Source organism: Mobula hypostoma, chromosome 3, assembly GCF_963921235.1.
Source record: "Mobula hypostoma chromosome 3, sMobHyp1.1, whole genome shotgun sequence".
NCBI lineage: Eukaryota > Metazoa > Chordata > Chondrichthyes > Myliobatiformes > Myliobatidae > Mobula > Mobula hypostoma.
The window spans coordinates 42,794,447-42,807,129 of NC_086099.1; the positions used below are offsets into that span (position 1 = coordinate 42,794,447).

The following is a 12,683-nucleotide window of genomic DNA, read 5'->3' on the forward strand; positions in this document are numbered from 1 at the left end:
ATCACTGTTCATCCTAACTGGGCCACAGTTCCACATCCTTGCACATTCTCATAACCCTCAATTCCCCTAGAAACCAAAAATCTGTCTTCTTGCCCTTCAGTGTTTACTACAACTCAGTCTCCTCAGTCCCATGGGGCAGAAAACAAATAATTCACATCCCCAAGAGAGGAAATGTATCTCACCTCTGCCTTAGATGGGCACCCCCTTAATCTGAAACTATGCCCCAACCAGACATTCATCCTCCTGGCAGCCACTCTGCTAAGCCCCCTCAGAATGTGAAGTTTCAGTGAGGTCACCTCTCCTTCTTCCAACTGCAAAGAGTACAAGCATAATCTTTCCTTGTGAAACAGCCGCTTCATCCAGAGAATTATCTGAGTGAAATGACCCCACTGCAAATACATCTCTGCTTGAATGAGATCACAACTAAACATAGTTCCTTCTACAAACGTCATGGCGTCTTCTGTTTTTTCCACTCTTATTACTTCTATCCAGAGAGGAGGAGAAAGGCAACACCAAAATTCCATACATTCATCATACAGTTTTATTAATAGAATGCATTGTCGCAGAAAACAGAGAAAGAGAATGATAACATAATATGGAGGTCTGGTTTAGTAGATAAATATATATGGTTACAAATGAGATTGAGAAATGACAGAGTTGGCTGGTAAAATAAATTCTATGTGTGTTTTTATATTTAGATTCTGGCAATGCCAAAGGGATATGGAATAGAAGAATCACGTTTGTTCTGATTGAACTCAGTGAAGGCAGTGACAGTGCGTAAAGCAATTTCATGGCAAAAGAGTTACAATGATGTCGTGATTATCAGAGCAGCATATCAGTAGAAAGAATCATCTGTCCAGACAAGGCATTAAATTGGTGCAAAAAAGGAACTGTTAGAAGAACTCAGTAGGTCTCTGAAGGCAAAGGGATGGTTGATGTTTCAGGTCAAGATCCTGTATCAGGACTGAGAGTGTAGGGGGAAGGTTGCCAGTATGTGAGGAGTTAAAGAGGTGGCAGGTGATAGGGTGAGGATGGTGGGGTTGATGCAACCAGGTGGGGCAGGAGACAAGTAAGGTGAACCAAAGGATAAATGTGGGTGGTGGGCAGATGAAACCAGGTAGGGATGTTAATGAGTCAAGGTGAAACAGTGGGGGCTGGGATCGAAAAGTAGAGAGTGAAGCTGGGTGAACCAGTGAGAGTTGGGGGGGGGGGGAATTGCATGTGGTGTGGGTTACCTGAAATTGGAAAATTTAGTGCGTTGTAAACTACCCAAGTAATAAAAGTTATTGTTCTTCTAATTTGCATTTGACCTTATTGTGACAGAGGAGGTAGAGTGAGGACAGGCAGGTCATTATGGGGAGTCGAAATGGCTTGCAGCCTGAAGTTCACAGTGGTGCTGGGGAGGGGCACAGGCTCGCTGAAACAAACACATAGTTTATGCTTGGTCGCAACTGAGACCATTTCATCAGCACCAAATACAACAGACCATGCTGGAAGAGGTCTATCGATCTGCCAGTGAGGAAACAAAGGGGTGTTTAGACCATGGAGCGGGGGGTGGGGGGGAAGCTATATAGAGTAGGAGCATAAACCAATTATCTGTCGATTACAGGATACAGTAACAAAATAACAGACTATCTTGTTCCGGTATCACTTCTGTAAGTGTTGCTTTTCTCCCTCAGCTTGAAGCCATTGTTTTTAAAAAGTAAGTGACGGAAAGCAGCATGCATAATCAGGGATCCCACTGCACAAGTCATGCTCTCTTCTTGCTGCTGCCATCAGGAAGGTGGTACAGGAGTCTTGAGACTCACACCACCAGGTTCAGGGACAGTAATTAACCCTCAATCATCAGATACTTGAACTTGAAGGAATAACTTCACTCACCCCACCACTGAACTGTTCCCACAACCCATGAACTCATTTTCAAGGACTCTTCGTCTCAGGTTCTTGATATTGTTTGCTTATTTATTATTTTTTTTCCTTTGTATTTGCACAGTTTGTTGTCTTTTGCACAATTAGTTGTTTGTCTGTCCTGCTGAGTCTAAAACGGTTCTTTGATTTACTGAATATGCCCGCAAGGAAACAAATCTCAGGAACTGCTGGAGGAGCTGAACAGGTCATGCAGCGTCTAGGGTACTACCTGGTGACATATATATACTTCGATAATAAATTTACTTTGAACTTCAATCAGAATTCTAGACAAAGTTTGACACAAGAGGCTGCACATGCAGGAAATCTAGAGCAACACACAAGGGCTAGAGGAATTCAATAGGTTGGGCAGCATCTATGGAGGGAAATGATCAGTCAAGATTTCAAGTTGAGACACTTCATTTGGGGTCTTGATCTAAAACACCAACTGTCCATTTCCCTCCCTAGATGCTGCAGTTTGTGTGTTGCCACTAAGTGTGTTTGTTCTCCAGTTCAGGTTGACCTTGTTTACTCTGATGGCGGTGAATATGTGGAATATACTAACCAAAGGTGTCATGAAAGCAGATGGGTGAATGGTCAATTGGATTACGCCAATACGATTTATTGCAATCATGCAGGTAGGCAATTTCTTCCAGTCTCTACTTTCCTATAAAAATTGATTCTAAACTCAGGAGTATTTGGAGAGTATACAAGGTTTCTCCTCACCTGGTTTAAAAGCAAAGTTGTGTAATTATTATTGCAAACAAACTCATGTCTCTTAATTATAAATAATTAACTGGAGAGACACAGCTACAGAAAGTGCAGACATTAACGTGAGTCACTGGTTCATGATACCAAAGGTACATCATTCAATGAATAGTTTTCTTGCCATGATCTGCTTGTACTACTTGTTATTTTTAATTACTGACTGTCTGGGCATTGCTGGGAAGGCCAGCATTTGCTGCGTGCCCCCAGCTGTCTTTGTGGTGTGAAGATCTTCCCACAGTGCTGTGCTTGAGTGCTTGAGGAGTTCCTGGATTTAGCCTCAGCAGAAATGAAAGAACAGCAATGTAATCCCTAGTTAAGACAGTGCGGGATTTGGAGAGGATCCTGCAGGTGGTCCTGTCCCATGTGATTGCTGCTCTTGCCGCTGGGACAGTAGATTGATGGCAGATGCTGCTGGAGTAACCCAACCAAATAAGTGCAATGCATTCTAAATACTGCAGCCACTGTGCACCGACAGTGGATGAAATGAATGCTGAGGGTGATGGGCTGCTTTGTCTTGGACTGTGTAAGATTCTTGAGAGTTGTTGCAACTCCACGCTCAAACAAGTGGAGAGAACACCATCATGCTCCTTTGACGTGCCTTGTAGATGATGGACAAGCTGTGGGATTCAGCGTAGTACACCCAGCATCTGATTAGCAGCAGTAGCCACACTGTTCAGTAGTCACAGATCCAGTTGAGCTCCTGCTATAATATAATGAGCAAGTCCATTTTTGTTTCCCCCTTGGGTTAACCAAGACAACTACTTTTTTTAATTCTGAAAATCATTATTATACATATAATTGTAAGCAGCAGTCGTCGTAATTGAAGTGGGATTAGGCTGTCATGATAAACTACGGCAGATGTGGTTACATTCCAAATTTATCCTGCGTTCCTTTGATCCTTGCATTCCCATGATGCTGTAAGTGACACAACAAACATGATTTTCAAGAAATGTCCACTACTCTATTTAAAAAGTACACTTTGGTGTAGTTCAAGTTTCCTGATATAGAATAGCTACAAACTGCTGTTATTGAAACAGGGTAGAACTTTCACAATAAGACTCACAGTAATGGATAATGATCTAGCACATGAAGCGATCTCAACAGTTCTAATTTCAGTTTGCTTCGTTCCTCTAGCAGAGTGAGGCACAGGCTCCCTAAGGGAAGTGGGTCGGGGCAATGACAGCTTGTGCTCCGTGGAGACTGGACTTCGGGTGTCCTTTACAGCTTCCACCTCGTGGCCTGAGTCTAGGGCTGTGAAGGCAGCCAAGTCAACAGGACCTGATGAGAGCAAGGTTCACGGTCAGGTTCCGTGAACTGGGGTTCGCTTTACTATGGGTTGGAAGAAAACTCCATTCAGTAGTAACTTCTACAGTAAGCAGTGAAGAAATGAGACTCTGTAGTTAGCAAATGGTTTGAATACAAAGGGGGAGACACACTCTTTTAGAGACACATATCTGGGAACTTCAGTACATTACTCACAATTCACTCATGGCTCTGTTCTAATGAAAGACTATTGAAACATTAACACTTGAAGCTCCTGGGTAAGCTGCTGAATTATCCCACCATTTCATGTTTTTAAGTAACTGTCCACAACCAATGCAACAATGACGATGGTTTAGAAGATGTGGCCCTCAGTATGGTGTGATAGGTTGTGTAAGTTCCAGCTCATGAATTGGTTTGAATCAGGCAGCTGGGCCTGAGGGAGGGAGATCCACAATGGCTCCGGTGTTGATAGGACCAACCGGAGAGGTTACAGATCTCAGAAACAGTGGGGGAGTTCTTGGAATTTGAAACAACGTCAAGGGAGCGCAGACAGGCAGAAACCAGGAGGAAAATTCTTATTAATCCTTTTTTCAAAATATGGTAGTGGATTTTCCCAAAGGCAATCAGCTATGACCCCTCAGGAATGAGAAGCTGTCATTAGTTCCTCTGATTGAACCCGGCCTCTCATTAGTCTTTCAAAATTATGATGGTGTAATGAAGTTTGTTTGCACACACCTTAACTGCCTAAAAAAAAAATCACCTTAGTTGTCTAAAAACAGATACTACAAGTCACAAATTAAAAAGAAACAGGAAATGATGGAAATACTCAGCAGGCCAGGCTGCATCTGTGGGGGGAGATCAGGTCACACCATCTTTGTAAAACAGGCTCCAATTCCAACATGGGTTCTTCAACCTGAAACACAGACTGCATTTCTTTCCTCGACACCTGACCTGGTGAGTATTGCCAGCACTTCCTGTCTTCATTCTAGATTTCCAGCATCAGATCTCTTTTCTACTACAAATCCCATCCCCAAACCTGAAATTTTCTGCACTGGCTCTGATGCCCGAGAGACAATGGCAGAGGTTTTGATTTGTTTAAGCATTCTTTGTGGTGATTTGTCATGCTGAGATCATAGAGGAAAAGAAACTGCAAATTGCCTTCTTATAGCACTGAACAGGCAACTAGCATATTGCCACCTCCTTACTGTAAAAAGTATCAGCTGACTAAAAATATTTGCTGTTTGAGGCTTTTTCTGATAATGTTGCTGCAGCTTACTCCTCTGAATAAGCAATGTCATTTAGCTACTTAACATTTGGATGCAGGGTTTGACTCAAGTAATTAGCTTTAACAGCAGAACTCAGGCTTGAATAAATCTAATTACTGTCATCTTCCTCAATGCTCTTTTTTTCCCTGCAGAAAATGGAACTCTGGTGTCTGAAGGAGTTGATTTCCTTCTGGCCAACATTCAGCAATGTTGATTAGTTACATCTGTCTCTTCCAAATACTTGAGAAGTTGCAGAGGTTAGTCAAATGCTATTTGTTATTGAAAGCTGAATTGCTGTCAGAATATATACTTTTTAAATCCACTAGAAAGCGAACTTCCCCATTACATTCTTTCTGTGCCTCTAATGGGGCAGGGATGAATGTTAGTGGCAGAATTTAAAACACACCTTCGTTAAGTCTTTGTACAACTTGATTATTACTTCTACCAAGCTGTTAAGTCGTTTACATGCTAACATCAGCGATTTCTATTAGCTGAACTGACACAGGAATTTATACCACAAAGAAGTTTATGTAGACTAAATTTTTAATTTATATAAGGTATTACCTACTGAGCCTGTTCAGCATCAGTTCAGTGGCCACTCATCTGAATGTTATTTGTTTTCAAACTGAACTCTGCTTGGATCTTAGACATTAAGAGCTGCTTGCTGTAGGTTGTTGTCTAAGCTCTGTTAGCATTCTTGTCTGTCTCAGTTTCAGATGAGTAGGTAAAGGAGAAAGAAATCACAGGGCTCATCTGTTGGAGGAGTAAATGACTGGGTGTTGCCTTGATTCCCTCAAAAATCAACTAGTCTCTAGGGAATAACTCCTACAAAGTTACTAAAAAGGTAGAAGAGGTGAAGAGTTAATTTATTTCCAAGATTGCTAGACAGAGCAATTTTCTCTTATTTTCCAAATTTGTAATCATCTGTCCCACTTGCAAAAAGAATACTGCCTTGTGCTGGCGTATAGACATACTAGTGTTGAAATTTATACCACTGCGAAATTAAAATTGTCTGGTGGGTGAATCAGGTATGATTTATCAATGGCTTTGCAATTTAATGTTACAAAAATTTAGATGGTGAACTGCTTAATCAAAATGATGCAATTTGACAATCTGTAAAATTACAAAGAATAAAATCATTGACAATATGTGTAATATGTAAACACCAGATATTATGTCTACATATTCTTACCCAAGATAAATACCGCAGTACAGAAGCCTGACTAACATTGGCTGCTGTATAATTAAGTTAATACTGCGGAATTTAAAAGAAGACACCGACAAAATGACTGGTGTGTCCATAGTTGACTGCCAATCAAACCCACTTAGTTCCATAATGTCTGGCTCAGTTGCAACATCAGAACTGGCTCTTGCTAAATTCTAACCCCACCCCCCACCTGAAATGGTCAAGCTACCCCTTCAGTCCAACAGATGATAGGGATAATCATCAGATGCCTTGAATAAATACAGCGTATGGCTTAAACGCTTGGTAACTGACTCTATCATGGCTCACACACAAAAGTTTGGGCACTTGGGTAAACTGCCAGAGTGACTGGTGACTATGTAACTAAATCCAAACAGAGGACTTGCCCCAAGCACCACTGGGGGATAACTGTAAAATAAAAAATAGGATGCCATCTAATATTTCAAAATGTCAGGTGGTGAACTGGTTAATCAAAATGAACCAATTTAACAATCTGAAAAATTACTATGACATATAAATCAACTACAGCAGTAGCACTCAGTTGGGGGGGGGAGAGGGGGGAGAGGGGGAGAGGGGGGAGAGGGGGAGAGGGGGAGAGGGGTGGAGGGTGAAGGGGAGGTAGGAAGGGGAAGTGGGAGAAGGAGAATCGCCATGGTGATCTGTTGTTATTTCTTTCACCAATCAGCTTCCCAGTTCTTTACTTCCCCTCTCCCACTTTCACCTATCACCTTGTACTTCTTCCTTCCCTCCCCCTCCTTCTTGTTCTGACTCATTTTTTTTTCCCAGTCTTGATGAAGGGTCTCAGCCCAAGACGTAGACTGTTTACTCTTTTGCTTCTTGGCCTGCTGAGTTCCTCCAGTATTTTGTGTGTGTGTTGCTTGGACTTCCAGCATCTGCAGATTTTCTCATGTTTATAACATTCTGCCCTTCCATCTAGCCCACCAAAATTGGTAATCTCACACTTCTCCATGCTGAAGGGCATCTGCTGTGTATTTGTCCAACTCAACCTGCCTATGCCACATTGAAACTCCACTGCATCCTCCTCATGCTGTAGACTTCCACACAGCTTTATGCTGTCCACAGACTTGGATAGATTACACTTAATCCCTCATCTGAATGATTAATAGATATTATGAGCAGTTGTCAGGAAAGCTGCTAGAATTGATCGTCACTGGGACATAGGGATTGGATAAAAGATTAACCTGCATGGATTTGCTAAAAGTAAATTGTTGTTAATTATTAGTTGATTTGATTGAAGAACACAGGGATTATGAGGTTCATATTGAGTGCACCTGACTTAATGACATGCAACATAAAAGCTATTCAGTTAAACTAAAGCCACTAAACAAAAGAGACATTTAGCATGGATTTGAAGTTGGCTTTAGGACAGGGAATAGACTGGATTTCTCATGCAATAAAAAAGCTGAGAAATGCCGGACTGAATAACCACTTGTGTTGTAACTATTCTACGACCCAAAAAGGCCATGTTTTAATTCAAGATTCAATGGATTTTGTCACCCGATGGCTCAATTGGAAATAAGCTGATTTGGGTGGGTGACAGATTTCTCACTGCACATTTCATAAGACCATAAGACAAAGGAGCAGAAGTAGGCCATTCAGCCCATCGAGTCTGTTCCACCATTTTATCATGAGCTGATCCATTCTCCTATTTAGTCCCACTCCCCTGCCTTCTCACCATATCCTTTGATGCCCTGGCTACTCAGATACCTATCAATCTCTGCCTTAAATACACCCAATGACTTGGCCTCCACTGCTGCCCGTGGCAACAAATTCCTTAGATTCACCACCCTCTGACTAAAAAAATTTCTTCGCATTTCTGTTCTGAATGGGCGCCCTTCAATCCTTAAGTCATGCCCTCTCGTACTAGACTCCCCAGTGAAGCATTAAAGGAAGAGTCGTACACATTGAGCTAAAGGAGGAAGCATTGATGTAAAATGGTCAATGGCAACAAGGAGAAAAACTTAGTAAAAATAACTACGTCAATAGTGACACACACTATGGAAATGAATAAACAGTCGACGTTTCAAGCTGAGACCATTCAAGACTGAAGAAGTGTCTCAACCCCAAACAGCAACCATTAAATCATTTCCATAGATGCTGTCTGACGTGCTGAGTTCCTCCCGCGTTTTGTGTGTGTTACTCTGGGTTTTCGTAATCTCCACCATCAAGGAGTGTTTATATCAGGGAGTATTTTGCCATAGTGAAGAGCAAGAGGATAAGATGAGAGAGAATAGGACCAATCAAGTGTGACAGTGGAAATGTGTGTCAAAAACCAGAAGAGATAGCAGAGGTACTTAATGAATACTTTGCTTCAGTATTCATTACAGAAAAGAATCTTGGCGAATGTAGGGATGACTTGCAGTGGACTGAAAAGCTTGAGCAGATAGATATTAAGGAAGAGGATGTGCAGGAGCTTTTGGAAAGCATCAAGTTGAATAAGTCACCAGGAATAGGCAGGATGTACCCCAGGCTACTGTGGGAAGCAAGGAAGGAGATTGCTAAGCCTCTTGTGATGATCAATGAGGACGGGAGAGGTTCCAGAGGATTGGAGGGTTGTGGATGTGGTAACCTTATTCAAGAAAGGGAGTAGGGATAGCCCAGGAAATTATAGACCAGTGAGCCTTAATTCAGTGGTTGGCCAGTTGATGGAGAAGATCCTGAGAGGCAGGATTTATGAACATTTGGAGAGGCATAATATGGTCAGGAAAAGTCAGCATGGCTTTGTCAAAAGCAGGTCATGCCTTACGAGCCTGAATGAATTTTTTGAGGATATGATTAAACACATTGATGAAGGTAGAGCTGTAGATGTAGTGTATATGGATTTCAGCAAGGCATTTGATAAGGTACCACATGTAAGGCTTATTGAGAAAGTAAGGAGGCATGGGATCCAAGGGGACATTGCTTTGTGGAACCAGAACTGGCTTGCCCACAGAAGACAGGGAGTGGTTGTAGACGGGTCATATTCTGCATGGAGGTCGGTGACCAGTGGTGTGCCTCAGGGATCTGTTCTGCCTCTTGGATAGGTATATGGAGCTTAGAAAAATAGAGGGCTATGGGTAAGTCTAGGTAGTGCTAGGGTAAGGACATGTTTGGCACAGCTTTGTGGGCCAAATGGCCTATATTATGCTGTAGGTTTTCTATGTTTCTATGTTCTACGTTTCTATAGTGTGTGCCTACTTGGGTGACCACTGCATCTAAGGGAAATATTTCAGTCAGTGTCACACTGCAAATGAACAGCTGCTCCTGAGGGCTTCCAACATTTTCTGCTTTAATTTCAGATTTCCAGCAACTGCAGATCTTTTAAACTTTCAATTCTTGGTGATAACTGCACTCTATATTCACCAACTTCCTTCAGATCTCATTGCCCTAAACTTCTAATTTTCTTAGAAAAAAGTGGTTGAACAGCTGCATCAATTCTTCTCAAAAGAGCTTCCTGCACCCCGTTCCTTGGACATACATTACAAGGTACATGAGCTGGAGACATGTTAAATGTTTATCAGAAACTCCTGGGTCAATCAAAACTCCACCAGCAAACACGACCACAAACCAATGGAATTAAACTTATGAAGAGCTGTAACAATCAAATTATTTCTTCATGTCCTGCAATTTCTAACAGAATTGATAATTTACCTTCCCAATACTAAACTTGGTACCAGCTGATTCAGTTTGTGTTTCTATCAACAACTCCCATTTTTATAAAGCTAAAATTCCCCTTTGCCCCATCCCCAGGTCTAATGCCATGCTTGGCAAATTCCTCCATCTCACCCATCTTACTCGCGAACATTAGAAAAACATAGATTGGACTGGCAACCCATTTTTCTCAGCTTTAAGCTACAAGCTCTCCCTGTTACAATTCTTTTTTGTTTATTTCATTAGATTTGCTTTGCGTAGCAATTGCCAGAATTTATTTATTTATTTTAAACTATCTGGTTGAGCACCATCCTTCAAGTTATTTCTCCCCTATGGCCCCCACACTAGTGAAGTGAAGGCGTGTTCCATTCTCCTGCTGTAAATGAGAAAAGTGGAATTCATTCCCACTTGTGCTTCCCCCTTGTAAAATGATTATAATTTTCAAACTGGTTCCTTTTACCACTCCTACCATTCACACTGATGTACTTGGACAGTGATCTTCACCTGATATACCATTTCCAAACAGCAACTTAAATTTTACATTGGAGCATGTGTTGAGTGAGCATAATTTTATCCTAATATTACACATGCATCTTTCTCTCAGATTTTTTAGTGGTTCCAGTGCAGCAGAATATCAAGTAATATCATAGTGCTCGGGTGTGCTAGTAACTTCCCTTCTCTTTCATTTGTGGTAGTGGAAGTAAACGTTTTGCAGATCCAACAACAACATTGTAAAACCATTACTAGCACTGGCATTTCGATTTATTACTGCAAAACTACTGAGGTGCCACTGAAGTTTTTCAGCTATCTAAATGGAAAAAGGTCAAGAAGTTATTTTAGACATTGATTGTTTGATCAGAAGTCAAATCAAAGCTTGAAAAATACAAGGTAGAAAATTAGCTTAATATGGAGGTCACATATCTTGTGGCGAATTCAAATGTTTAAAATTCCTCTGTTGCCCAGAGAGGGCTGTCCACCCCTTCCTGCAATGTTTGTGGATTTTGGAAGAAGTTTCCGTGTCCACAATGTGCAATTCAAACCTTAGGCAAGCTAAAAATGTCAAAGATTATGAAAATACATCCAAATGAGTAGACATCCAGCTTAATCTATCACACAGACCTTACTTGAAATGACAGATTCCTCTCTCAGCAATTCTGTTTCGTCCCCCTTGACACTTTTCATGTTCTATCACAGCTCCAAACAAAACCCTCGCTAGCATTGGCATTCAGCTGCCAAATTACTCATCGCCCCAACTCTCAATCATAAACCTGAAGTGCATTGCTGATGAAGCAAATAGCTGAGCCATAGGCTGTGTAATGCATAGCAAACGGGCAGCCATGAAAATAGCAAAATACTCACTGCGAGGAACATCATGCAGTACATGGAGAAGGAAGAATGGCCAGAGAAAAAGGACAGCCTGGAGGGACAAGAAAATACAATGTCATTACTGTCTTCAGACAAAAAACACGGGACCTTTTGAGCACATCCACTCACTTCATAAAACCAGACATTGCTACAATACCTGAAAATATAAGAGGATTTTCCTTTTAAATGTCAACACTATCAATTTAAAGTGCCAATCACAAGGTGATTGACTGTTATCATTACACTTTTTTTTCTGCCCTCATTAGAGCCTTTGGGCAGGATCATACAAATCTCTGGATTTCCACAGGTGCCTGGGAATTGCAGAACTTCAGGACACATGGAGAAACTTGGTAGGCCATTCCTACCACTTTATTCCACTGCTGACAACTGATCAGAACCGCAATAATTCCAGTTGAGACTGCAAGACTGTATATTGGGAGACACAGGGCAAAGTTAATAGTTTCAAAAAGTAATGCAAACAAAATAGTTAAAACTCAGATATCATTTAAAATTAACTATTGTTTATTTACAAACAAAAGAAAATCTGCAGACGCTGAAAATCCGAGCAACACACACAAAGTGCTGGAGGAACTCAGCAGGCCAGGCAGCATCTATGGAAAAGAGTAAACAGTCAACGTTTCGGGCCGAGACCCTTCAGCAGGACTGAAGAAAAAAAGCTAGGGAGTAGATTTTAAAGGGCCGGGGGAGGAGAGAGTGAAACACAAGATGATAGGTGAAACCTGGAGGGGGAGAGATGAGGTGAAGAGCTGGGAAGTTGATTGGTAAAAGAGATAGAAGGCCATGGAAGAAAGAAATGGGGGGAGGAGCACCAGAGGAAGGCAATGGGTGGGCAAGGAGGCAAGGAGATAAGGTGAGAGAGGGAAAAGGGGATGGGAAATGGTGAAGGCAGGCGGGGGGAGCATTACCAGAAGTTTGAGAAATCGATGTTCATGCCGTCAGGTTGGAGGCTACCCAAACGAAATAAAAGGTGTTGTTCCTCCAACCTAGGTGTGGCTTCATCACAACAGTGGAGGAGGCCATGGATGGACATATCGGAATGCGAATGGGAAGTGGAATTAAAATGAGTGACCACTAGGAGTTCCCACTTCTTCTGGTGGACATAGGTGCTCGACAAAGCAGTCTCCCAATCTACATCAGGTCTCACCGATACACAGGAGGCCACACCGGGAGCGCTGAACACAGTGTATGACCCCAACAGACTCACGGATGAAATGTCACCTCACCTGGAAGGACTGTTTTGG

The 12,683-nt window shown here is 41.9% G+C and overlaps 1 protein-coding gene across 3 annotated transcripts in view; it reads right to left on the reverse strand.

The window, feature by feature from the left end:
* Positions 1–12,683, reverse strand: part of plpp1a (phospholipid phosphatase 1a) — a 110,037-nt gene that overhangs the window by 19,160 nt on the left and 78,194 nt on the right. For all 3 annotated transcript variants that reach the window (XM_063042930.1, XM_063042932.1, XM_063042931.1), the window contains one exon: positions 11,416–11,473. In XM_063042930.1, coding sequence (XP_062899000.1) covers positions 11,416–11,473 — 58 coding nt within the window. The remainder of the gene's footprint in view (positions 1–11,415; positions 11,474–12,683) is intronic.